This window comes from Aspergillus ochraceoroseus (genome assembly GCF_002846915.1).
Source record: "Aspergillus ochraceoroseus IBT 24754 chromosome Unknown P175scaffold_9, whole genome shotgun sequence".
Taxonomy (NCBI): Eukaryota; Fungi; Ascomycota; class Eurotiomycetes; order Eurotiales; family Aspergillaceae; genus Aspergillus; species Aspergillus ochraceoroseus.
The window spans coordinates 323,777-346,727 of NW_024468484.1; the positions used below are offsets into that span (position 1 = coordinate 323,777).

Sequence of the window (22,951 nt, forward strand, 5' to 3'; positions counted from 1 at the left end):
ATAGTTTGAAAAAAAAAAAAAAAAAAAGCTTTGGTGGTTCTATAATATATCCCTACGTCTTGGTTATCATAGCATACACATGCTGCTCGATTTCTATATCAGTAAAAACGCCCTGCTCGCGTTACAGTTCGAGGCCCCCGTACCAAGTCTACTGTACCTTTAGTTGCGCGCAAACAATCTATGGGATTTTCATAATCGCTAATCTATACTCATGAAATTTTTATTTATATTCATCTCGACGCAAGCTGATTTGTCCAGTTCCCCAGGTGTCTGCAATTTTCAGTGACTTTCTGCAGCCCATCCATGATCTCCGGTACTGTATCCTCCTTTTGACCACCAGACATCGTCTCACTCTCAACCAAAAACACATATTTCCAGGGCGCGATTTGACTCGGTCGTGTGTTTATGCTTGTGAGATTCATCCCACCTTCCTTGAAAATCAACAACGCATCTGCTAGTGTCCCAACAGCATCTTGACGAATCATGAACGAGATCAATGTCCTTGTTGCAGATACAGACCGGGTCGGTTCCTGGGACACCGAAGCCTTTGTAGATTCAAAAGAAACTCGACTTGTGCCCTCGGACTTCACGTTCCTCAGCACCAAGAAACGTGTAGTGTTATTGGCTGCATCCTCGATGTTCTCCTCAAGTATGTCCAAGCCGTAATGCTCTCCTGCAAACCGACTGGCTATAGCCCCATTGATTTCGGAGGTTGTCCTCAAAACTGTCTCACCTGCCTTGGATGTAGACGAGACATCCTGCCTCTCCACGCCCTTGAAGTGCTTCCCAAGAAATTTCTCACATTGACCCCATGCCTGTGGGTGTGTATATAATTTCGTTATGGAGCTGTAGTCTCGTTGCGAGGTTAGGATAGCTCCTTTTCGAGCCAAAATACAGTGGTGTACTGTCAAATAATGCTCTCCGCACACTTTCACGTCACTATATACACCATTGCGGTCCGCTAGAAGATCCAATGTTTGGACAACAGATCCATTGGTCGAGTTCTCGAAAGGCACGATGGCATAGTCGGCGTCTTGATTTTGTACGGCTGTGATAGCATCTGCGAATGATACGCATGGTTGTAGCTCAGAGGAGGCCCCAAATGTTTCCACGGCAGCCTAAAATAATCCGTAATTAACGACACTATAAGATTTTAGACCGGGGGACTGGTGGTTTGGTTATTTCTGACCTGGTGGGAAAAAGATGCCGCGGGGCCTAGAAATGTTACTTTGAGGGGCTGCATGACGTCCTCCACTGCCCACACTCTTTCGCAGCACTGAATGGAAGAGAAGAAGTTTGTTTCTTCTGCTGTATATATAGGAATGGGCTCTGGATTAAAGAACAAGGGGTTGGAACTGGAATATGTTCTTGTTCCCATCAAGTTACACCGGCGGATCACATTTGGGTCCGATATCGTCTGCCAGACAAACAGGTCAAACTCCAACAAACCCCATACTTGATTATTTCGCAAACTCCGCTCACTTAGCATCTCAAAATTGGAGCTGCTCCTCCTGTATAACTTGTCACCCATGGCCCTTTTCAAGTGACTTTTCGGGATTACTAATGAAGAGATCTACATTCCAAATAGGGTGCTCGTGGGGCCGATTCAAACCAGCGCTCACATCTCGAGCTTACTCTTCCTTATCCGAACGTTTACATCATGAATTGACATCACGACGAATTCCCTTGTTTTTCGATTATCTGCATACACAACAGTCGCATCTCCTGAATCTGACATTGGGCGGCCTCTTCCCTGGGCATCAACCGCAGACAATTCTACCTTCAATCACGCGCCATTTTCACCTCCCTGCAGGCCATCATCTGGTCTACTTCCCACCCCAAGTCACACTCTCGCAGCTCTTACCCGACGGAACTGATACCCTACATAGCCCTGGAGAACCCTTTAACAGACGTTTGTGGGCTGGGGGTAGCATCAGATTCTCAGCTACAAATAGCCTACCTCTCGATGGCAGTCGAGCAGTGTGTATTGAAGGAATTCGAGATGTCATAGTGAAAGGACAACCCGGGGAGGAGAAAATAATCGTCAAAATAGGGAGGCACATCGGCCCTGTACAGGAAGGAGAAGACGAGAGTAGCATTAGGAAAAGAATATGGAGTGAAACCGATCATGAATGCTCCTCTGGACATATATCAATCATCGAAAATCGAGATTTGGTATTTATGCGGGATAAGACTGCAAAACAACTTGCTGATGACAAGGCAAAGTTCTCCCAGGCCGCGAAAACAATTAAGCGTGTGTAAATTTGACCGAAGTCACGAAGAATACCTACTAACGCTTTCTTCTCTCCAAAGCTCCCTCGGATCCTGAGTTTCGTAATGCAATTCTACCTTCAAAGTCCCTATTGTTTCGCTTCTCGGCCCTCACGTTCAACGCGCACTTGATCCATCTCGACCAGAACTATACACAAAACGTCGAAGGTTATAGGAACCTTCTCGTACACGGACCGTTGACGTTGACGCTGCTCCTCACAGCTCTTCGAGCACATCTAGAAGGGAAAGGGTTAACCATCAGAGAGATTGAGTATAGAAATCTAGCCCCTCTTTTCGTAGAAGAGGACTTAGCGGTCTGCGGCAAACCCAAACCAAGCAAGGGAAATACAATTTCATGGGACGTATGGATCGAAGACAAAAATGGCGGGTTGTCCGTTAGAGGCACCGTTAAAACCGATAGGTCTACACCTCATAGATGACCCCCCCGGTTTCGAAATACAATAGAGATGTTGCAATGTCGCCATCCATATCGCTTCTCCCATCGTCTAACCATTGCATACATACGAAGGGCTATCTTTCCAGATTGAAAAGTTAGCCAGGCATTTATGCATCTGTCCTATGGCAAATTCAGCAAGCTCCAACACGATTCAGGAATATGCCATAACTACTATATACCTATCTCGTTTCATTAGGCAGCTATCTACCTAGGTAGTCAATATTTGGTTCTTCCAGTACTTATCAACCAATTATTGCATGGGTAGTGGGCGAGTACCTAGTGTATAAAAAGAATAATTATTGCATGGCTTGTGGAGCCGCAAAGCTATGTCGGAAAAATGATATACCGAACAAGGCTAGACAAAACGTTTAAATTTGATTCTTTTTGTTTCTGTCCTCTTACAATCTCTTCCCACCTACAGTCCACAACTTTAGGGATATTGACACAGAATGAAGTGTCATTAACTCCAACATTTGAAACCATCATCCATAAAATATACCGTGGTTGTTGAAATACATACTTACCAGCAGCAATGGATTTCTTTTGGTCTGCTCCTGTTGTGGCCAGGTATGTTACTCTGCGCTCTTAATTAGTATCCCACTAACTTTTTTTTTTCTTGTCTTGAACAGGACAATTACTGCCATCACTTTTGTCGAGTCTGTCCTCGTCCATGGTCAGCTGCTTAAGTATTTCCGTGTACTCTTCTTACCTCGCCTGCTCTTTAAGATATGGCCTGAGGTCTGGAGATTGTTCACGCCGTTCTTCCTGACCGGAGGCGGGATTGGTTTCGTCTTCGATCTCTATTTCAGTACAGTGCCACGGCAATCCCGTCTATTAGCTCTGCTAATCCGACGGTAGTGTATACCTATGCAAGCAAGCTAGAGACCGGCTCGCCTCGGTTTACTGCGCCTGGTGACTTCTTCACCTACGTGGTCTTTGTAGCTTCTGTTATCATGGTAAGTTCTGGAAGCATCCACTTCAACTGTATCTATCAGATAGAACCTCCGTCTTTATCATTGCCATGCTTCCATCCCCACCCACCCCTTTATCTCCCAGACACCTCGCAATATCTGCCCGCCCAGCCATATTCTAGCTGAAGCGGTTCCTGGAAACGAGGAAGATCACCCTTGTATCGCATATGGTGCCTTCTTTTTTGATCCTTACAGGGCCATATACGTGCAGGAATGGTGGGACTGCCAGTGAGATAGCCTGCGTGAAGGAATCAGTTTGCGCAGGTGGTTTTGGTGCCCTACATTACTCTATACCATTATGTACCTGAAATCCCATTTTACTTTTTGTTTCACATCACATTCCCAAATGTAGCCCAGCAATTGCTGACAACCCCGAAGGGCACCGCAGGCTTTATTCTGAATAGCGTAACTTTTACCTCTGGTAAGCTCATTGCGAGGTTCGCATATATTTGCTTACACTAATACGCCACAGCCTTGATTCTGGCATTTGTCTTCACGTACTCCCAGGATAATAGAGGCACTAGAACCACCTTCATAATCATCCAAATCCCTACCGAGCTTCTGCCTTGGGCAATGCTCACCTTGACCTTGGTCACCGCTGGGTGGCCCGCAGCATTATCCGAGGGCATGGGATTAGTGGCTGCCCACTTGTATGACTTTCTGACCCGGATCTATCCCACCTTTGGTGGAGGGAGAAACTGGATCACCACTCCACGATTCGTGAGGAGATACTTCGCCGTTTATCTACGGGAGGGTGAGCACCGCAGCTATGGAAGGGCTTTCCGACCTTCCGCCAACCAGGCTGAAGAACCACAACAACCTAGCGGCTGGACATCTTCTTTCCAGAATACATGGGGTAGCAGGGGCTCAGGACGAAGACTTGGAGGGAGCTGATGCCCACGGATGAGATCCTCAATTATGAATGATATAGGTCCTAGGTAAACCGTACCTACACACACCTTTACGGCTTGGACGGCTGAAAATGCTCAATCAGCCCTTCACCACCTTGTATGATAAAGATTTTCCCGTAATTATTTTCAATGCGATTCTTCATCAGCATATTTGAATCTCTCCTCTTTGTACAACTTGAATCTTTTTTTTTTTTGAGTGTAAGGGTTAATCACGTGACAGTTTGCGGAAATTTGTGCACTAACCGCATTTGTCGCCGGAGCTCTTTGGCGCACTTGAAATTTTTCTGGATCTTCTTCCTCGCTAGCGGCAGAACAAAATCTCGAGTCCAGGAAGTGCACTTTTCCCGTACTTCTTCTCAACACCTGCATTTCGCTGACTTCCTTGCATTTGTTTGAGCCAGCCTGTTCCAAATAGCAGTCGCAATGGCCAAGGAAGAAGTGGACTACACAATCAAGCCGGAGGCTTCTTCCTCCAACATTTCTACAGAGGACTGGCCTCTGCTCCTCAAAAATTATGACAAGCGTATGTTCGCGTTAATCTCATGCTCTGCTCTATAATTACAGGCATAAAAAAAAAACTCCTCTGCGAGTCGTGTACGTTTGCCAGAAGTAACTTTTACTAATACTGTTTCAACAGTTCTCGTGAGGACTGGTCATTTTACCCCCATTCCCGCTGGTTGCTCTCCTCTCAAGCGAGACCTCAAGTCGTATATCAGTTCCGGTGTGATCAATCTCGACAAGCCTTCCAACCCATCCAGCCATGAAGTCGTTGCTTGGATGAAGAGAATTCTGAGGTAAATACCGGGTTATCCTCCGTGGTTGGACCTGGAGTGCTGAATCATTGGATTATTTTACAGGGCGGAAAAGACGGGACACAGTGGAACTCTCGATCCCAAGGTCACCGGCTGCTTGATTGTTTGCATTGATCGCGCTACTCGTCTCGTCAAGTCCCAACAAGGTGCTGGAAAGGAGTACGTCTGTGTCATTCGCTTGCACGACAAGATCCCTGGTGGTGAGGCTCAATTTAAGAGGGCTTTGGAGACCTTGACTGGTGCCCTCTTCCAGCGTCCTCCCCTTATTTCTGCTGTCAAGCGTCAACTCCGTATCAGAACCATCCACGAGAGCAAACTGTATGAGTTCGACAATGAGAGACATCTCGGTGTCTTCTGGGTCAGCTGTGAGGCTGGTACCTACATCCGTACCCTCTGTGTTCACCTCGGTCTCCTTCTTGGTGTCGGTGCTCACATGCAGGAGCTGAGACGTGTGCGCAGTGGAGCCATGGACGAGAACAAGGGCATGGTTACTCTCCACGACGTTTTGGACGCCCAGTGGATGTATGACAACCAGAGGGACGAGACTTACCTCCGCAAGGTCATCAAGCCTCTGGAGACTCTCCTCACAAGCTACAAGCGTATCGTTGTCAAGGACAGCGCCGTCAACGCTGTGTGCTATGGTGCCAAGCTCATGATTCCTGGTCTTCTCCGCTTCGGTGAGTTCATTTATTTCAATCGCAATATTAAGAGTTGAATGACTAACTTGGTATAAAGAGGCTGGTATTGAACTTAACGAGGAGGTTGTGCTCATGACTACCAAGGGTGAGGCCATCGCTATTGGTATTGCCCAAATGTCCACCGTTGAGCTTTCCACCTGCGACCACGGTGTTGTTGCCAAGGTCAAGCGTTGCATCATGGAGCGTGACCTGTACCCCCGCCGCTGGGGATTGGGCCCTGTTGCTCTGGAGAAGAAGAAGCTCAAGTCTGCCGGCAAGCTTGATGTGAGTATTCTGGCCATTCGATGTTCGCTCTTATCTTACTAATGCCGTTTTTTTTTTTTCTAGAAATACGGCCGGACTAACGAAGCCACCCCCGCCAAGTGGAAGAGCGACTACAAGGATTACTCTGCACCAGAGGAAGCATCTGCTCAGGCAGAAGTTGAGGGCACTTCCAAGGAAGAGACCGCTGCCCCCGAGGCTGATGTCCCATCGTCCCCACAGAGCAAGATGGATGTTGATGAGGATGATGACAAGAAGAAGCGCAAGAGACATGAGGGGGAAACCCCCGAGGAGCGGGCTGAGCGTAAGCGCAAGAAGAAGGAGAAGAAGGAAAAGAAGGAACGGAGGAAGTCCAAGCAGGAGAAGGACGACAGTGACGACAGTGATTAAGTCCTTCCAGGAAGTCACTTGCCAGGCTCTGACTGAAAAGCGCTTCTTCGCTGAAAATGCATCTACGCGCTCACGCATTCTTATCTCAGGGCCTCCTTACTTGGGCAAGATTCCTGTATCATATTTGTTTCTTCTATCGGAGTCTTGGGTTGAAAAGGGAATGAATTTTAATTTATCTGGTTTCTTATCTATGTTATCGTTCAGTATCAGTACTTAGCTTCGAGACAAAGCAAAAATATTCAATATATTCGTGTACTGAAGTCTTGGGGATATTGACTCTTATTTAACGAATCGAATCAAGCATCAGATCAGTCACTTTGTGGTGGTTGGATGTCGCTCTGATGATGCACGGAGTTGGTCGGGAGGAAAGAAGATTCACCAAAGTAAGATCAGCATCTCTTTTCAAAATATATAATCTTTTATTAATCTTCTCATTATAACTAACTATTGTTCGACTCCATCGACAAGATTCATCTTGACATCCAAATAGAGTCTATTTCCTAATTGGGGATAGTTCACTTCAACCCTCTGCATCAGGCGCTCGAACAACGTTACAGCCGGCTGGAATCGATGATCAGGAGTCATTACAGTCTTCACCACCTCTAATCAACTATTTTGACTTGCGTTCTCTTGTCCAAGCCCTTCTGCATATCCCACAAGCACCTTGTTCCGGCATGGCGGCGGAACTCACCTCGACGAAGCTCAACGCGGAGAATCACCTACTTTTGGTATATCAGTTCCGATGACCCCCCCCTTCCCCCTTCTGCTTCACCTTACCTCTCACTACTAACATGAAGGTCTTCCTGTAGGATCAACCTCTCCTTCGATTACCCCATGAACTCGCCCGAAGAAATTTCAAATCCGTCCAGCGTCTTGTCGAACGAGAAAAAGAATATGTCCTCCCCGCACTCAAAGAGGCCGCCAAAGCCTCCATGTCCGACACCCAAACACCTGATCAGACACTCGCCGCCCTCGAAGCCATGATAGCCCGCATGCAGGGCTTGAAGCGTAAAATGGAAAGCTTGCAGCAGGAAGAGAAGAACATCCATGATCAATCCAGAAAGCGCATTCAGCATCTGGAATGTCTTCACCAGATTCCCAACTTGGCTGACGTCAAGTATGACCAGTGGTCGAGGGTGCGGCTCGATAGGCTCGTAGTCGATCATATGTTACGCTTGGGGTATACTGAGAGTGCTCAGCAATTGGCTCGGGACAAGGACATTGAGGATCTTGTTGATCTCAATGTCTTCGTGCAGTGTCAGCGGGTTGCCGAGAGTCTCCGCCGCGGAGAGACCAAAGATGCTCTACAGTGGTGCAGTGAGAATAAAGCTGCGTTGAAGAAAAGTCAGGTGAGTGAAATTTATTTCTCTATTTCTCGTGATTGACTCCTTTCACGGTGCTAACAGAGATAATAGTACAATCTAGAGTTTGAACTGCGACTGCAACAATACATCGAGATGATCCGAACAGGAGAGAAAGCAAAAGTGGCCGAAGCAATGGTACACGCCAAAAAGTATCTCGCTCCGTATATAGAGACACAGTCGGCGGAAATTCATCGGGCTGCTGGATTGCTCGCTTTTCCCCGGGATACCAAGGCAGAACCTTACAGGGTATTTATTTATTTAACCTTATGTGTGTAGTACAAGCGGAACTCCTCTAACAAGCTGCAGTCCATGTATTGCTCCGGCCGTTGGACATACCTTTCAGACCTATTCGTCCGCACGCACCACGAGCTTCTCTCATTGCCCTCTCGCCCATTGTTACATATTGCCTTATCGGCGGGACTTTCCGCTCTCAAGACACCATCATGCCACTCTGCTTATACCTCCTCAAGCTCTAACTCTCTGTCCACTACAACATCCGTGTGCCCTATCTGCTCCACGGAGTTGAATGAGCTTGCTCGCAACATGCCATATGCTCACCATACTAAGAGTTCTGTCGAAAATGACCCAATCGTCTTGCCTAATGGCAGGATATACGGCCTGCAGCGGCTGCTCGAGATGAGCAAGAAGGTGGGCTCACTCGAGGCCGGCAAGGTCAAAGACCCTACCACTGGAGAGATTTTCGATGAGAGTGACCTTAAGAAAGTTTATATCATGTAAATGGGCGCGCGGAACGTCCGTCCTCATCTCCTATATTTTGCATTTTTAATACCACTCATGAGGCAGCTTCAAGCCAGGGGGGTATTAGTCGCTGTACGTAAATTATTGAACAGGTTAATCACTATCGGATTCGTCTGTATCTGCTGCTCTCTTCTTCCTCTTTCCAGTCCCCGGGGCTGGTACGTGGTCCTCCGTCTTGACCTCAAACACATATGTCCTAGCGTCTCTATCTTCACCCCTCCATCCTCCTCTCCCTCCATCCTTTCCTTCAATCTCCCCTATCGTTCGCGCATGAGAGTATCCATGATAGCAAGTCCACGGAAACTTAAAGCTCGTCACAACCTTCAAGCCCGCATGGCGCGCAAGATCCCTAATGTTCCACAAAGTGTACGGTTCCCCTTCGAATAAAGTCACCAAAATCTGCCCGGGTTCAGTCCTCCACTCACGTTTCGCCTTGACTTCATCATCATCTTCTTCATCGCTACCCGTAGCCGAACCATCATCACTCTCCTCCTCTTCCTCTTCATCATCATCATCATCATCCCTAACGTCCGGCCTCGAAGCCAACAACGGCACACAAGCCTTGAAAAACGCAACCAGAAGTTCCTGGTTCGCTCTCACCTGCCGATTCACGTCCGTAGAAAGACCGCCAACATGAGGGAAATTGAAACAAATCATATCCCAGGCCCCGCCGGCGTTCACCTCTTTCACCCACTCGCCTTTCTTCCGCGCAGCGGCCTCTTCCCACGCAGGCCGCTTGCGCTCTCGACGCGGATATCCGACGCGAACATCTTTGCCGCCTCCAGCAGGTGAGCCGAGTTTCCGGGCATCAACTGAGAAGAGCACATGGGGTTTACGAATGAGTTTGGATTTGTGGGCTTGGGCTTCATTGCTTTCCTCCTCCCTGTGCTCTGCATGCTCTTCTTCTTCATCATTGGCATTGGCATTGGCATGGTTCTTCGAACGACAATGGCCTGAACCCGCACCGAGAATATCACTGATATTCCTCTCTGCTTGCGGATACTTGCCATACAGTGTTTCCTGGGAGTCGTAGCATGTCGCCGTGACTTGCTTGCAATGGTGGTGTTGAACCAGTGAGCGAGCGAATGAGAAATCCCCTGTATATAGGTAATATAACGTTAGAAAAGAATGTAAATATAATAATAATAATATAAACCCCCCGCCCAAGAAACAAACAAGAGGGCAAAAAGAATGAATGAATGAATGAATGAATGAAACTCACCTTCCCCAACTAACAACACCCGATCCCTTCTCGAAAACGGCACAATCGGTCTTCGATGCTGTACTTGTACATGTACATGTTGTTTTTGCTGCTGCTGCTGCTGCTGTGGTTGAGCCCGAGCCCGAGCACCCCGTGAACCCCCAAGAGAGTTATTACTGCTGCTGCTGCTGCTGCTGTTCTTGGTCTGCGTGGAGAGCTTCGAAAAGGTATGCATCTTGCGGTGCTTTTTAACGCCTTCTCCTGCTGCTGCTGCTGCTGCTGCTGCTGCTTTGAGATTTCCTCCCTGGGCTTGTCCTTGTCCGTGGCCGGGACGCATACTGGGGTTCCGATGCTGGGGTCGAAGCCTTTTAGGCTTTACCATATTTTTTTTTTCTTTCTTTCTTTCTTTCTTTCTTTCTTTCTTTCTTTCTTCACTTGGTTGGGTTTAGAGGAGGGATTGGGCTATATAAGAAGAAGAAGTGGGTAAAGCGCGTCTTTTCTTTTCTTTTTTTTTTTTTTTTTGGAGCTGGTATAAAAATTGGAAACCCGAGTTTCCTTTTCGGTCCGCCACAGGGCCCGCACGCCATGAGTAAATTTACTTTGCTTTGCTTTACTTGCGTCCACGTCAACAACTACTTATCAACTATGTCTAACTTTGTTATACGACAATTAGTTAAAATATTGCTCTAGAGATTATGTTATGTATACGAATTAATTCATGACAGCCATGATGGATCATCCAAAAGACGCTTTCTATAGCATATTAAAAAAGAGAAATGAAAATCCATATATACAAACTCAATCGCCTAGAAAAGATCTTCCCTTTTCATATGCGACCCGCAGACAACTTTCCCTGTGGCCTTTATTGCATGCACCAGGGAAACGTAAACATATATATGCCTTGACCAAGTAAACGCAGAGATAGCAGAGCCCGATATTCCTAGATGATACTCGCAAGAAAAAGCGCCCGTTTGCGCCGCAGAAGGCAAGGCATTAACTGTAAATGAAGGGAGGGCATCACCCTGGTACGGAGGGGAGACCGAAAGCAAACGAAATCGCGTGCCAGCTCGATCTGGAGCCAAAAGATAAAATACAAGACCACCAACACCTGCCAATGTGGAACCAGCTGCGGCTCAATCGAGACTGCAGGGCTACCTTCTGCAAGCATGAAACGTGAGTCACATATCACATACGGGGGAATAAATTGTCATTATTGAAGCATACTCCCCGGGGTATGTCCAGCTTTAGGTATGAGGTGAGACAAGAGCCATCTCAGTTAGGATCGGAGAGAATCCCTCATGCTTTGGCTGCTCGCACTGACAGGGTTGGAGGTGGGCAGAATGCCGATCCTGGGCTTAGCGTTTTGCTTGATCTTTGCAACAGCGTACACGATGCCACTGACGAACCCGACAAAAATGGCCGACACACTGGGGAAGGTCACAGGCGCATCGAAGAAGATCAAGCCAGAGATGGCAATGGGCAGCTTGTTGAGAGCGCCAACCATGGAATAGGTGGTTGAAGATGTCACGCGAACACACCAGGCGGATGTGTAGGAGATGAACACGGACGACAATCCAGAGAGGATCATCGCGAACACAATACCGTTACGGTCAACGGGAGGGAAGTTGCGGGTGACGTTAGCGGGTGACCAATCCTCGATCAGACCGCTCAAGACGACCAGGACAGGGATCGAGAGAAGGTTGTTATAGAACATGGCTAGACCCGGGAGTTAGATATGTGGAGTCTGGTTAGGTTATTCAAGGAACGGTAACATACTGTCAAAGTCCTTAAAGTTGGTTAACTTGATTCTCTTGCGCATTCCCAGGACGTAGGAGGAGGTGCACAGGCAGTTGACCAACATCCAGATGTATCCAGCGTTCAAGGTCGAGACCTTGGCAGTGGCATCACCACCACCCTCAACGGCATGCTTAATGTCGGCCCAGGCCGCAATAATAGAACTCAAAACCATCAACCCGAACGAGAACAAGGTGAGCCCAGTTACAGAGCCACCGAACCACAGGACCTCGCCATATGCGATAAGGATAATGGTCAGGTTCTTAAAGATCGTGTAGACAGGGATCGAAAGATACTGCAGAGCCTTAGATCCGGTATAGATCATACCGATAAGAAGCAGAGTGATTGGGAACCCTGTTGCAGAGAAAGCGGGTCAGTCACGCCCCCAAAGCCACGAACGACCACGGGATACGTACACTTGCGAGCCTCGTCTAGGTTAAAATCACGGTATGTGATCAGACCGCAGGATTTACACGTTTGAATCGCGATAATGCAGACGATAGACTAAACCCAAATCCCCCCGGTCAGCGACTGTCAATTCGACCCCTAGTGTGGAAATCTCCAGCATACCTGGATGCAAAGAAGGAAGAAGTTGAGGTTGAAACCTGTGCCGGAAAGGACGTATTTATTCATAACGGTCATCAAAATAGATGATCCACAGTACGCCAGGACCGGCAGAGCCGCACTGTTGGCAAGTGGACTGGACGGAGGGCTTCTAGGTTGAGGAGGCGGCGGCGGCGCCTCGAAGTTCTTGTTCTGGCCCAGCTTCTCCATCTCGATTGCGTAGTCGTCTGGTTTCCTGTTATCCACCATCTTGCCTGATGATACGCTCGTCTAGACGAGGTGCTGTGAAGTCGCTAAGAAAAGGGGAGGCTTTCGCAGTCCAAAAGCGACCGAAGACGGGGGGGCGGTGCGGATCAAGAAGATTAGGCAGTAAGTATATCTAGATAAAGGAGAAAGGAAACCACTAGGGAAAGTAATTAAGCAAGATATTTTTAAATTGTAGGGGAAGAGGAAAGGAAGAAGAAACAGAAGAAGAAGAAGAAGAAGAAGAAGAAGAAGAAGCAGCAGGAAAGCAACGAGAAAGAACGTTGAAAAGGAGCCCCGATAGAAAGGAGAAAGAGACTGGATGGAGATTGCGAGACGAAAAAGTTCCTGGCAGTAATAACATGGCCCAATCAGGTTTGGCGCCGTCAGTTCCGGAAACGGGCAATACCGTCTGGTATTTTGGTATGTATGGTCACGTATATTACACGTAATGATTGAATTGAGTCCTTGATCTATTTTATACTAAAGAATTACCTATTTCAAGGCTACGGATTTAGATCAATTTCACTATTGCTAAGCATTTCTATTTGTAGTTCACTAGTTAACTATCTTTTAGTCGGTTAGTTAGAGAGAGAATTTGTCTTCCTAGTCTGGTCATACCGTTATATTGAGACCAGAGCAAAAAAAGGAAAAGAAAGAAAAAGAACATAGCTCAATTGGCCTTGATTAAGTGTACGAATGCGCATTGAATAAGTAGATTTAGAATATAACCTGATATATCTAGTATATATCTATATATGTTTTGATGTACTTCACCCACACACTTTAAACACGGTAGTAAAGTTGATAGTAGGAGACACTCCGTAGTTTATATATATATTTGGGCGCGGCGTGGTACATCCTCACTTTTTCAACCACACTACCACAAAATCCTCTCCCTCCCCCACTACAATTCTACAATAATCAGTTGCACTCACTCTCCTTACCTTACTTAACAACTACACCTAATCCAACCGAACCCAATCCAAATCCACAATACAAATGACCCTCAACACCCCCCAAGACCACCCCGACTCCGACTCGGACGACGCCATTTTAAAAGCCCTCGAAGACGAAGACGACCCCGCCTACCGCGCCTCGCGAATCGAACAACTCAATGCCGAATTCGCCTCGAGCCAGTACGATCCTCGAACCTCCGCTGGCGCACCCTCGTCGTCCGCAACAGCAGCAGCAGCAGCGGTAGCAACCCTAATGGTCCAGCAAGACACGCTCTACCCGACCCTAATATCCGACCCAACAATCCTCGACTTCACCACGCAAACAAACCGGTGTGTGATCCACTTTGCACACCCGGATTTCGCAAAGTGCGGGGTCATGGACGAACATATCCGCGCGCTGGCAAGTCGACACCACGAGGTGAAATTTGCCCGGGTCGATGTGCGCCATGCGCCCTTCATCGTGGAGAAATTGAAGATTCGGGTTCTGCCTTGCGTGATTGGGTTTAAGGATGGGGTTGGAGTGGAGCGCGTTGTTGGGTTCGAAGGGTTGGGTGTTGGTGGGCGCGACGGGGCAAGTGGGTTTAGTACGGCGACGCTGGAGAGGAGGTTGGTGTTTAAGGGGGTTTTGGGACAGGCCAAGTTTAGGGCTGGCGAGAGTGGCGGGCTTTCGGATGAGGAGGATGAAGAGGACGATGAAAGCGGGAGTGAGGGTGAAGGAGGAGGGAGGAGGAGGAGGAGGAGGCCGCGGAGAAGGGGGATTCGAACGGGGAATGCACGGGGTAGTGGGAGGCGCGATAATCAGGCCGACGATGACGACGACGATGATGATGATTGGGATTGAAATAGATTGAATGGGCTGTGCAGTGCAGGTTAGCTTAAGGAATGGCTTCCCTCGCGATAGGAGAGGGAAATATTGCTGGTCGAGGCCCGCAGTTTAGGTAGCTGAGATGTGCTGGCTAGGGAGTTGTGGCTACCGAATGAATTGACACCCAGTTGAACCGCCTCGAGTGTTCTCTGGTATGTCTGTCTGCGAGGGTTGGTGGTTGTAAGCCAGGACAATCCCTCCTATATACACCTCCCAAGTTGGATAGGGGCCAGGGCCCTATATCCGGACATACAAGTATGATAATACTACCAGACATTATTACAGAGACCAAAAGTACACCTCGCATCCATCCATATGCGTCCAAAGTGAACGCCAGAGCGGTAGAGCCGCAAGCAAGTGTCGGTTGTTAGGTATGAAAGCAAGATGGAATTTAGAGCAATCATCATCATGCGTGTGTATATGGGTAACATTAATGAAGAGCAACAAGACAAAATTGAGAAACTAACACTGCATGACTGCGGTAATAAAGTTACAGACAATATAGGAAAAATAGCATATCAGCTCACCATCCCAAACCAAACGAAGAAAGTCGCAGATCCCCACAGAGGGACTGACTGCTAAGGCCACAGGGAAAAACAGAAGAATGGAAGAAGTTTATACAAGGATGTTCAAATAATCTTCACACAAACCCCATCGCCTTGGTAACTGCGCCTGACACACTTCAATGAAAAAAGAAAACAAGATAAAGAGAGAGCCATGTGTTAGAACCGCAGAATCAATCTGCCAATAATCGCGAAAGGAGGATCAGGGAAGGGAAAACACGCAATAGGAAACCGGCATTTAGATGGCAACATTCTTCATTTCGCCCAAAACCTCGCTATCCAAGCCCGGGGTCGAGGCTCCCTGGTTCGATTCACGCCTTGGCGCCTTTTCTGGCTCTGATGACTTCTTTGTGGGTGTCTGCTCACCAAATCTTTCATTCTCTTTACCCGAGTCGTGGGGGGTTGAAACTTCCAGAAGATCCTCGATCTGGGATTCTTTCGAGGCCGCCTTGCCAGCATCCTCGGCAAGTTTGTCCTCGGTGCTGGCACGTACCGGGCTTGACACCTCTTCGGTGACACGCGCGAGTGGGCTAGAAATACCGAATTGCGTCTTGGGGCTCTGAGTAGCACCGCGATTGGGGAAGCGGTGGGGTGACCTTCCACGCTCCTCACTAGGCCCTGGGCTGCCGTAAGGGGACTCTTTCCCGGACTTGCTGCCAGTGTTAAGTCCCAGTCCATTGGGAGCCTTGCGGCGAGGTGCCTTTCTGCCGTATTTTTGGTCCGTCCTCCACCTGAGAATCTCCAAGTAAGGGGGTTCGACGTTTTGGGCCTTAAATTCCAGGAGCTTGAGTTCGTTGGTTTCTTCATCCACCATAGACTTGCCGCTGCAGAGGTCATCTGCTAACACGGCGAGGAAGGCAGCCCAGGATCGAGCAACAACATATTTGCAGTCGTAGTCACGCCCAAAGATAATGACTTGGCCCCACTTTCCCGCGGGTCCGGGAGCCAGGTCGATCGCAATGTGGTTACCACCCCAATCACGGGCAAGAGGGATCCAAGCCGGGTGGGCGTAGGCCTTCTGGACCGCACCAGGGGGTTGAGAGTCTTGTCGCTCCTGAAGGTCCTGTCTCCACATCGGATTAGCGCCCTGAGCCGAGGGGGGGGCGGACGAGGAGCTCGCTGTCGCTTTGGGGGCGACTGGAGGGTTAACCATGTTGGAAGTAGCCAGGAACTCTTCGTTGACGGTTCTCCAGTTTTTCCACTCCTGGACGATTTCTTCACAGTCGAGAAGCATGCAGCCAAAGATGATACCCGTTGGCAGACCCGGGCGTTCCTGGCCGTCATGGGCCATCAGCGATTCCCGAACCTCCAACGGCAGGCTGCAGTCTAATTCATGTTCCAGTTCATTAATGTCATTTTGGGTGCAACCTTCGCAGAGGTTGTCGTAAAGCTCTTCGTAATTGCTCTCCAACCAGCGTTCTATTTTTCGCCACGAATGTCCAATGGGAGGAGGGGGTGGTGCGCCATCGTGGAAGCTCTGCATCTGGATCTCTGGAGGCCCATCTGGACCTTGATCAGTTGATCGTCGTTGCTGTGAAGACATAGATCGCATCCCGGGCGAATAAGGGCGGTTCGGGGAGGCGATGCCGGTTGGGGAGCCGTTCCAGCCCCTGGGCTGTTCATCTTCATAGGGGTTGGTGAGATCTGGTCGAGACTCGATAGCGCTTGTCGCTATCGACGTGAGAGGTTCATGGCGACTCTGACTGAGAGGAACATGTTGGCCTGTTCGGTAGGGAGAGTCGTGGGACGCATGTCGATCATAGGAGGTCATCGTATGCCAAAAGGAACGCCATGCTGAACTGAGACTGTGGTCATCAAATAGGAAAAAAAAAAAAAAATTAGCCTTGGGGTGAAAATGCAAACCGACAGGTAGTGTGACAGGGAGAGAGGGAGGTGCTTACGGATTCGCCATGATGGCGGGTTGACGCGAGAGAGATACGAGGGGATGATAAACAACAACAAAAAAAGCGAGTCTTTCTGAGGGTTTTTAAGCAGAGTGCAGACAGATCATTGGATAACTGAAGTCGAAGAAAGGGGGGGTGGGGGAATATGAGTCGAGAAAAGCCCGCGGAGGAAGGAGAGTAAGAAAGGGAGGATCGAAGGAATCAACGAGACAGGAGTCAGTGGGTAACAAGGCTAGAATTAGGTTCTGGTAGATCCAAGCTGCGAGGAGGAAGTGTTTCCGTTTAAAAGAGAGAGAGAGAGAGAGAGAAGAGGAAGAAGCTGGAATAGGATCGGATAGGAATGAATGATGATGACTTCGGGGAAAAGAGAAGAAGGAGGAGAGAAGGGAGAAAGAAGATTGGTTTCTTTTTGCGTCTGGTTAGTTTAGTGTGTGGGTTGGCGCGACGCTGGCATCCACGATTTAAATTATGATTGTTTTATTTGATTTGATTGTTACTTTTGTACCCCTGGAAAGCATCTCCCATATTACAATGTATGCTTACAGAACTTTTCTATGTAATCTGTAATTCTGTATGTGTATGTATGGTACCTGTCTATAATTATCTTTGCCACCAGGATAGTATTCTTGAAAATACTCAATGATCTATATTTAAAAATCAAAATCAAAATCAAAAATAAACACTCTTCTCACGTTATGAATCCAACAGAAAAGAGGAGGGTTGTCAAGCCCGCCAGCCGAAAACAAAAACATCTCGCATTCCTCGTTACCAACAGACATCCAATTGCGGAAATCCACTCACTCCCCATCGTGATATCATTTTTTGCTCCGAATTCTGCAGGGCTTGCTTGACCTATCTATAGATCCGCTTCCCACTCTCCCTCGCTGCCGGTCAAAATAATTGAACTGCGTTTAAGCCTTTCCCGTGCATGCGGTGGCGGACGCACGCTCCGAGACATGGCTTGGGAACCAAAAAAAAAAATAAAAAAAAAATAAAAATTAGAGAGGGTTTCCTCCATATCTCTCTACTTTATCGTTTTCTACATCTAGACTTATACTGCATGGTGCGCTTGTTAAGCAAGTCTACAAAGGAGACTACCGGAGAAAACTGAAGAACACTCAAGAGAGAACACATCGTTGAAGTAGGCTTTTCCCTGTCGCAAGAATGTGGCAGTGAACCCCTGAATAAAGAAGGAATGGCGATGTAGTAGAGTATGTATGTAGAGATATCACATAAGAATCGCAGTGGAAAGAACGGATATGCGTCGAACAACCTGACCATAGCCGATTGAACGTTGCACAAGGTATAAAGAGAAGAATAATGCAGTATGAGAGCAGTTAACAGCGGTTGCTGTCATCGTCACATCACATCTGTCGGTTACGAAAGCACGCGGTTGTACTTGTTGAATACCCAAACAGGAGGAAGGAAACATGTAAGAGAGGGAACGACAAGCTTAACAGGCAAAAACCATGGAGAGACTTGACAGGTAAAAATGGAGTAAAAAAATAAAATAAAAATAAAAGCACCTGTGCGTGAACGAATGGCATCACAACCCAACTATTGAAGCATTGAAGAAGTAGAGGGAGGGAAAAAAAAAAACCCTGCGTTGAAACAGCGCTCAAAAATGTAACTGAACTCCAGGTTTGATGCACACCGAGAGTATAAAAAAATTCCTCATACCGAGCCAATTGACCTTGCCAATCACAAGAGTAGCCGCTACCAACGAAAGCACAATAAACACCGAAAACTATACCATAAGGACATGGAGGAACCTAGATGCCGGAAGGGTGAAAGAAGGACCCGAAGGCAGCGACGTGGAGCGAGCGAATTTTTTGAAAGCAAAAGAGAATACTCCTCAAAAGTCTGTATAAATCCTCAAACATGTGGGTTTAGAAAAGGAGATCGAGAGGCTGAACATTGAAATCGTGGGGATACCCATGGGTCAATTGCGAGGAGTCGTAGACGAAGAAACATGGCAAATAGTGTTGAAACAAACAGAAACGGAAACTAACTGCATCATGCAAGTGAGCTTTGCATACCACTAGGTGGGATTCCTGGAGTCACATCGAGTTTTAGGATTCGGCGTAGATCGTCCTCCATCTTCTTAGTATCAAGAGCCTGAGAGTTGGCGCTGGATGACGATGATCGTGACACAGGGGACTTCGATGAACCTTGGGCGTAGTAAGTTGAATTTTGCTGACCAGAGAACTTGGCGTAATCATATGTCATGAAAGGTGAATGGTACGCTTGCTTTGGCGTATTTGGGGCATTGCCGGGATTTGACGAAAGAACCTCCCTTCGCAGGGCAGAGCTTTGCGATTTAAAGTGCTGTGGAGAATTCGGGTGCATATGAGAGGATTGTGAGTGCGCCTCAGCTCTGGTAGAAGGGGCCTGCTGATCAAAAGGCAAATGATAGGAGCCAGCGGTTGGGGGCCCCGAGCTTGTCCTTAGAGGAGTCGCGAAATGAGGGACCATTGGATTTGGGCCAGGCCGGTCATGGTGACCGTTAACTTGATTATGGGCAACATGAGAGGCAGAAGATGGCCGCTGGGGCCGAGGATTAAGTAATAGATTCTTCAACGCTTCTGTTTTCGCTCGTCGTTCGTCCTCACCGAGGTCCTTAAGGACCGGAGAAGGCGAGCTCGCAGACCGGAGAGCATTCATGCGATCTTTGTAGGACGGAGCGAATGAAGGCCCGATCTGTGGATGACGGGGGGTTGGGCTTTCCATTTCAAGGGGAAACATCCCGGCTGCGGCATGGTTAAACCTGCGTTGTTGAAGAGCTTTTGAATCGGTCTGCGGCGATCTGACTCTGGGGCTCGGCTCCGGGCTTTGTTGGGGTTGACTTTTCCTAGCCTCAACCGCAGCCTTGAAGAGGAAGTCAAGGGGTGTTGACTGCGGGTTTTCGGGAGGAATTATTGGGCGCGCCTTGGGCTTCGAAGGGGTACCCTCCATATCTGGCTCCGCATCGAAGCCATCGCTATCCGGCTCCAGGGCAGGTGCAAGGTCAGTTTCCGGGAGAGATTTGGAAAAGAAGCTTGGAATCGGCAGTGCTGAGGGAGCAGGCGATGCGTGGAAGGTCGGACCGGCATAGTGAGGACTGTCCTTTAACTGAGGGGTGGTGATGTTATTGTTGGGGTGTGAAGAGGTATGGCGGTGACCTTTATTATTATTGACAGGAGAGGTCTTGGGTATGTCTCGAGGCTTCCTGGCAGATCGATTGGTCTTCTTCTTGGATAAGGTGACATTGTTGGATGAGTCAGTCGTGGCCCCTCTAGGACTTACGGCCCTTGGAGGCGAAGATGGCGGGGTTGCGAGAACCGAAGCATTCTGTGCAGAAGGAGTAGTACCATTTCGTTTTTGATTGCGACGATTGTTCCGAGAGCCCTTAGGGGTAGGAGGAGTGGTTATTTGAGTCGACATTGCGACAGGTCGGCTTAATAAATAGACAGCCTGATTTCAAGAGATGAGACGCAGCAATGAAATGGGAAGAACAAGGATATCAATAAGAATAGCAAGCGACGTGAGAAGCAGTAGTAGATAAGATATAACTGCCCAGCAGCCTGTACTGAATAAAGATTTCAACGCTGAATTAGCAAAAGAGGTGGAAACGGGGACGGCATCAACAGGCGCCAACTCCCAACTCAGATCGGATTGCAAGGATCAACGATGGCAAATCGGTCAAAGGAATGCGGATTTGTCTATTATTAGGATCAAAAGGAAGCACAGAAGAAAAGCAGTAGCCGAAACTCCTGGGTATGCTCACGTCTAGATAGGCGATCGAAGGAAAGAAATCGAAGGAAAGCTGGGAAACATTATTGTAGGGTTGACGACATTTGGCAGAGGGAAGGTTAGGTAGTAGAGATAGGTTAGGTAGTTAGAGAATGAACTGATGAAGACTGGATGGATGGATGGATGAATGAATGAATGAATGAATGATCCAGGCGGGGGAAGATCCGGTGATGACTAAGATGGCCTGACCGCCTTCCACGCCACCCGCCAAGATTGGAATATTTGTTTTGTTTGCAATCCAGCAGTTAGTTAACTAGGAGCCTGTTCTATATGTAGGTAGGTACCTTAGCAGCCAGCCGCCGTTGGTTATAGTGTCTCGTTGATCTCAATAGGTACACCACTTCGGGTTGTTCTATGGTTCGTTTGAGGTCTTTGTTGTTCTCTCCACCATTCGTCGTTTCAGGAATACTTACATTCGTCCTTGTTCAGCTCCTCCCATCCGACCTACTGTGATACACTACCACTACGCAGCAGTAATCCGTCTGATTTGGTGCCCCTCCTCCACCGCACGTCTTCCCACCTTCCGGGCCTACCTATAGCCCACAGCCCCCTGCCAGAGCCAAATAAATATCGACTTAACCAAAATGGCCGACGTGGAAATGAAGGAAGCCACCACCTCCAAGGTGAAGGGAGGATCCAAGGCCGAGGGTGCCAGTGATGGCAAGAAGAAGTTTGAGGTCAAAAAGGTACTGCCACAATTAACACTCTGGGAACTCTTCCACACAGTTCGCCGGCTAATCTGTGTGTTAACTAGTGGAATGCCGTCGCTCTATGGGCGTGGGATATCGTCGTCGATAATTGTGCAATCTGCCGTAATCACATTATGGATCTATGTAGGTCACGTCACGTCACGTACTCGTGCTCGTCGTGGTCCGCGGAGCTAATATCCTATGTATAGGCATCGAATGTCAAGCAAACCAAGGCTCATCCACAACAGAGGAGTGCACTGTCGCCTGGGGTATCTGCAATGTAGGTTGAATCTACCTATTCCTGTTTCTCAAGCTCAGCGCTGACCCCCACCTAGCACGCCTTCCACTTCCACTGCATTTCTCGCTGGCTGAAAACCCGCCAAGTGTGCCCCCTCGATAACAAGGACTGGGAATTCCAGAAATACGGTCGGTAAACGCACTGGTGCGGGACTTGATAAATATGTGGAAGCGGTCATCTCTAGACGGACACAACACCACAATACGAGGTTTCTTGGGCGGCGTTCAGGGTCATCATTTAATAGCTTTTCTCTCTCTTCCTTTTATCTTATTAGTGGTTTTTCCCCCTCGAAGCGCCTTTGGATTACGTGGTACCAGATGCGAGTAAAAGTAAAGAGAAGAAAAGAAATCGACACGGCAGTGATGGTTTCACTTGGCTACTAGACAGAGACCGTCACCGGTCGGTCGCCGGCCAGTCACCCTTGAAAGCCGCAACAACACCCATACCTAGTATTTCATTCATATATGTATCATCACGCGACTTTGACCCCATCCACCACGACCCCAGCTCCGCGCATCCCCCCAGGCAAAGGAACCAGCCAGCTCTCGGGATTTTTATTATAAACAGGCCACGGAGGCACAACGACAAGCCCCGTTACAAGCGTACCGGCGAGACCAACCCAAAGCGATAAATAAATATCTTGAAAGATATACCCGGCCAAGAACGCAAGCACCTATATATATATATATAGCGCGAAATCATTAGAACCAAGCTAGCCAATGTAAAACCAACCGCCGCCGCCGCCGCCGCAAAAAAAGAAATCAAAAACTCACCCCGGAGAGAATCAACAGTGCCGTCGACAAAAACTCAGTAATTCGTTGTCCGTGGAAATCCTGTGATTCATTGCCAGGTTGTTGTTAGCGAGCTGGAACCGGAGTGAGTGAGGAGAGGCCTCGAAATTTCCAATAAGATAGATAGATAGATCAGAAGACACCTCGGTAGGTACTTGCACTGCTATGTAGTAACTACTAGTAGTAGGCCCGGTGGCGCAACAACAACAACAACCGAAGGAAAAGGGGAAGGAAACGTACTATTTGGCCTTCAAAGGCCTCTTGAATTGGAGCTAATATGTCATCCATGATTTTGTATGAGTGGGAATGTGGTATAAGATTGCAGGTTGTCGTGAGGTGAGGATGGAGCTGATGCGGAGCGAGAGCTACCTTAAAGGTGGTTTCAATTGCGGCA

General features: G+C 48.2%; 12 protein-coding genes across 12 annotated transcripts; 6 read left to right on the plus strand and 6 right to left on the minus strand.

Moving 5' to 3' along the window:
- Window positions 1–167: 167 nt before the first annotated feature.
- Window positions 168–1,361, minus strand: P175DRAFT_0504462 (prephenate dehydratase PHA2). Its single transcript, XM_040897882.1, has 2 exons — window positions 1,190–1,361; window positions 168–1,118 (listed from the first exon to the last, which is right to left on the minus strand). The coding sequence occupies exons 1-2, from the start codon at window positions 1,241–1,243 to the stop codon at window positions 231–233; spliced, it is 942 nt and encodes a 313-aa protein (XP_040749112.1). The 5' UTR covers window positions 1,244–1,361; the 3' UTR covers window positions 168–230.
- Window positions 1,297–3,094, plus strand: P175DRAFT_0504463 (uncharacterized protein). Its single transcript, XM_040897883.1, has 2 exons — window positions 1,297–2,254; window positions 2,314–3,094. The coding sequence occupies exons 1-2, from the start codon at window positions 1,363–1,365 to the stop codon at window positions 2,709–2,711; spliced, it is 1,290 nt and encodes a 429-aa protein (XP_040749113.1). The 5' UTR covers window positions 1,297–1,362; the 3' UTR covers window positions 2,712–3,094.
- A 166-nt stretch (window positions 3,095–3,260) lies between these two features.
- P175DRAFT_0535469 (uncharacterized protein) lies at window positions 3,261–4,593 on the plus strand (the record flags this gene model as incomplete). The annotated part of the gene is made up of 6 exons (XM_040900223.1): window positions 3,261–3,295; window positions 3,358–3,536; window positions 3,587–3,684; window positions 3,785–3,904; window positions 3,955–4,120; window positions 4,172–4,593. The coding sequence occupies 6 exons, from the start codon at window positions 3,261–3,263 to the stop codon at window positions 4,591–4,593; spliced, it is 1,020 nt and encodes a 339-aa protein (XP_040749114.1).
- Window positions 4,594–4,923: 330 nt separating this feature from the next.
- cbf5 (pseudouridine synthase CBF5) lies at window positions 4,924–7,121 on the plus strand. Its single transcript, XM_040897884.1, has 5 exons — window positions 4,924–5,133; window positions 5,248–5,404; window positions 5,468–6,099; window positions 6,158–6,384; window positions 6,448–7,121. The coding sequence occupies exons 1-5, from the start codon at window positions 5,034–5,036 to the stop codon at window positions 6,769–6,771; spliced, it is 1,440 nt and encodes a 479-aa protein (XP_040749115.1). The 5' UTR covers window positions 4,924–5,033; the 3' UTR covers window positions 6,772–7,121.
- Window positions 7,122–7,445: 324 nt separating this feature from the next.
- Window positions 7,446–8,873, plus strand: P175DRAFT_0444810 (FYV10 family protein; the record flags this gene model as incomplete). Its single annotated transcript, XM_040894251.1, has 4 exons — window positions 7,446–7,499; window positions 7,581–8,120; window positions 8,187–8,381; window positions 8,442–8,873. The coding sequence occupies 4 exons, from the start codon at window positions 7,446–7,448 to the stop codon at window positions 8,871–8,873; spliced, it is 1,221 nt and encodes a 406-aa protein (XP_040749116.1).
- Window positions 8,874–8,987: 114 nt separating this feature from the next.
- On the minus strand, window positions 8,988–10,330 carry P175DRAFT_0511948 (25S rRNA (uracil2634-N3)-methyltransferase; the record flags this gene model as incomplete). Its single annotated transcript, XM_040898627.1, has 2 exons — window positions 8,988–9,991; window positions 10,117–10,330. 2 exons carry the CDS (start codon window positions 10,328–10,330, stop codon window positions 8,988–8,990), a joined length of 1,218 nt encoding a protein of 405 aa, XP_040749117.1.
- A 1,041-nt stretch (window positions 10,331–11,371) lies between these two features.
- Window positions 11,372–12,702, minus strand: gmtA (GDP-mannose transporter; the record flags this gene model as incomplete). Its single annotated transcript, XM_040894287.1, has 4 exons — window positions 11,372–11,811; window positions 11,872–12,243; window positions 12,306–12,393; window positions 12,460–12,702. 4 exons carry the CDS (start codon window positions 12,700–12,702, stop codon window positions 11,372–11,374), a joined length of 1,143 nt encoding a protein of 380 aa, XP_040749118.1.
- A 778-nt stretch (window positions 12,703–13,480) lies between these two features.
- On the plus strand, window positions 13,481–14,980 carry P175DRAFT_0504471 (thioredoxin domain-containing protein). The gene has a single exon (XM_040897885.1). It carries the CDS (start codon window positions 13,699–13,701, stop codon window positions 14,494–14,496), a length of 798 nt encoding a protein of 265 aa, XP_040749119.1. The 5' UTR covers window positions 13,481–13,698; the 3' UTR covers window positions 14,497–14,980.
- A 94-nt stretch (window positions 14,981–15,074) lies between these two features.
- P175DRAFT_0375494 (SMI1/KNR4 family protein) lies at window positions 15,075–17,132 on the minus strand. The gene is made up of 2 exons (XM_040892957.1): window positions 16,985–17,132; window positions 15,075–16,888 (listed from the first exon to the last, which is right to left on the minus strand). Exons 1-2 carry the CDS (start codon window positions 16,993–16,995, stop codon window positions 15,322–15,324), a joined length of 1,578 nt encoding a protein of 525 aa, XP_040749120.1. The 5' UTR covers window positions 16,996–17,132; the 3' UTR covers window positions 15,075–15,321.
- A 1,871-nt stretch (window positions 17,133–19,003) lies between these two features.
- Window positions 19,004–20,410, minus strand: P175DRAFT_0511952 (uncharacterized protein; the record flags this gene model as incomplete). The annotated part of the gene is made up of 1 exon (XM_040898628.1): window positions 19,004–20,410. One exon carries the CDS (start codon window positions 20,408–20,410, stop codon window positions 19,004–19,006), a length of 1,407 nt encoding a protein of 468 aa, XP_040749121.1.
- A 953-nt stretch (window positions 20,411–21,363) lies between these two features.
- Window positions 21,364–21,902, plus strand: P175DRAFT_0445314 (SCF ubiquitin ligase complex subunit HRT1; the record flags this gene model as incomplete). The annotated part of the gene is made up of 4 exons (XM_040894275.1): window positions 21,364–21,465; window positions 21,534–21,612; window positions 21,678–21,748; window positions 21,804–21,902. The coding sequence occupies 4 exons, from the start codon at window positions 21,364–21,366 to the stop codon at window positions 21,900–21,902; spliced, it is 351 nt and encodes a 116-aa protein (XP_040749122.1).
- A 68-nt stretch (window positions 21,903–21,970) lies between these two features.
- Window positions 21,971–22,866, minus strand: P175DRAFT_0504475 (signal peptidase complex subunit 1). The gene is made up of 4 exons (XM_040897886.1): window positions 22,798–22,866; window positions 22,542–22,599; window positions 22,513–22,516; window positions 21,971–22,440 (listed from the first exon to the last, which is right to left on the minus strand). The coding sequence occupies exons 1-4, from the start codon at window positions 22,843–22,845 to the stop codon at window positions 22,239–22,241; spliced, it is 312 nt and encodes a 103-aa protein (XP_040749123.1). The 5' UTR covers window positions 22,846–22,866; the 3' UTR covers window positions 21,971–22,238.
- Between the last annotated feature and the right edge of the window lie 85 nt (window positions 22,867–22,951).

What these genes read in the sequence shown, in the direction of transcription:
- P175DRAFT_0504471 (XM_040897885.1), top strand. Translation starts at nt 13,699, where the DNA reads ATGACCCTCAACACCCCCCAAGACCACCCCGACTCCGACTCGGACGAC.
- P175DRAFT_0504475 (XM_040897886.1), bottom strand. Translation starts at nt 22,845, where the DNA reads ATGGATGACATATTAGCTCCAATTCAAGAGGCCTTTGAAGGCCAAATA. An exon ending in AGGCCTTTGAAGGCCAAATA is followed by an intron (nt 22,600 to 22,797) that starts GTACGTTTCCTT and finishes AATGAATCACAG; the next exon opens with GATTTCCACGGACAACGAAT.
- P175DRAFT_0504463 (XM_040897883.1), top strand. Translation starts at nt 1,363, where the DNA reads ATGTTCTTGTTCCCATCAAGTTACACCGGCGGATCACATTTGGGTCCG. An exon ending in GGCCGCGAAAACAATTAAGC is followed by an intron (nt 2,255 to 2,313) that starts GTGTGTAAATTT and finishes TTCTCTCCAAAG; the next exon opens with CTCCCTCGGATCCTGAGTTT.
- cbf5 (XM_040897884.1), top strand. Translation starts at nt 5,034, where the DNA reads ATGGCCAAGGAAGAAGTGGACTACACAATCAAGCCGGAGGCTTCTTCC. An exon ending in TGGATGAAGAGAATTCTGAG is followed by an intron (nt 5,405 to 5,467) that starts GTAAATACCGGG and finishes ATTATTTTACAG; the next exon opens with GGCGGAAAAGACGGGACACA. An exon ending in TCCTGGTCTTCTCCGCTTCG is followed by an intron (nt 6,100 to 6,157) that starts GTGAGTTCATTT and finishes CTTGGTATAAAG; the next exon opens with AGGCTGGTATTGAACTTAAC.
- P175DRAFT_0504462 (XM_040897882.1), bottom strand. Translation starts at nt 1,243, where the DNA reads ATGCAGCCCCTCAAAGTAACATTTCTAGGCCCCGCGGCATCTTTTTCC. An exon ending in CGGCATCTTTTTCCCACCAG is followed by an intron (nt 1,119 to 1,189) that starts GTCAGAAATAAC and finishes GGATTATTTTAG; the next exon opens with GCTGCCGTGGAAACATTTGG.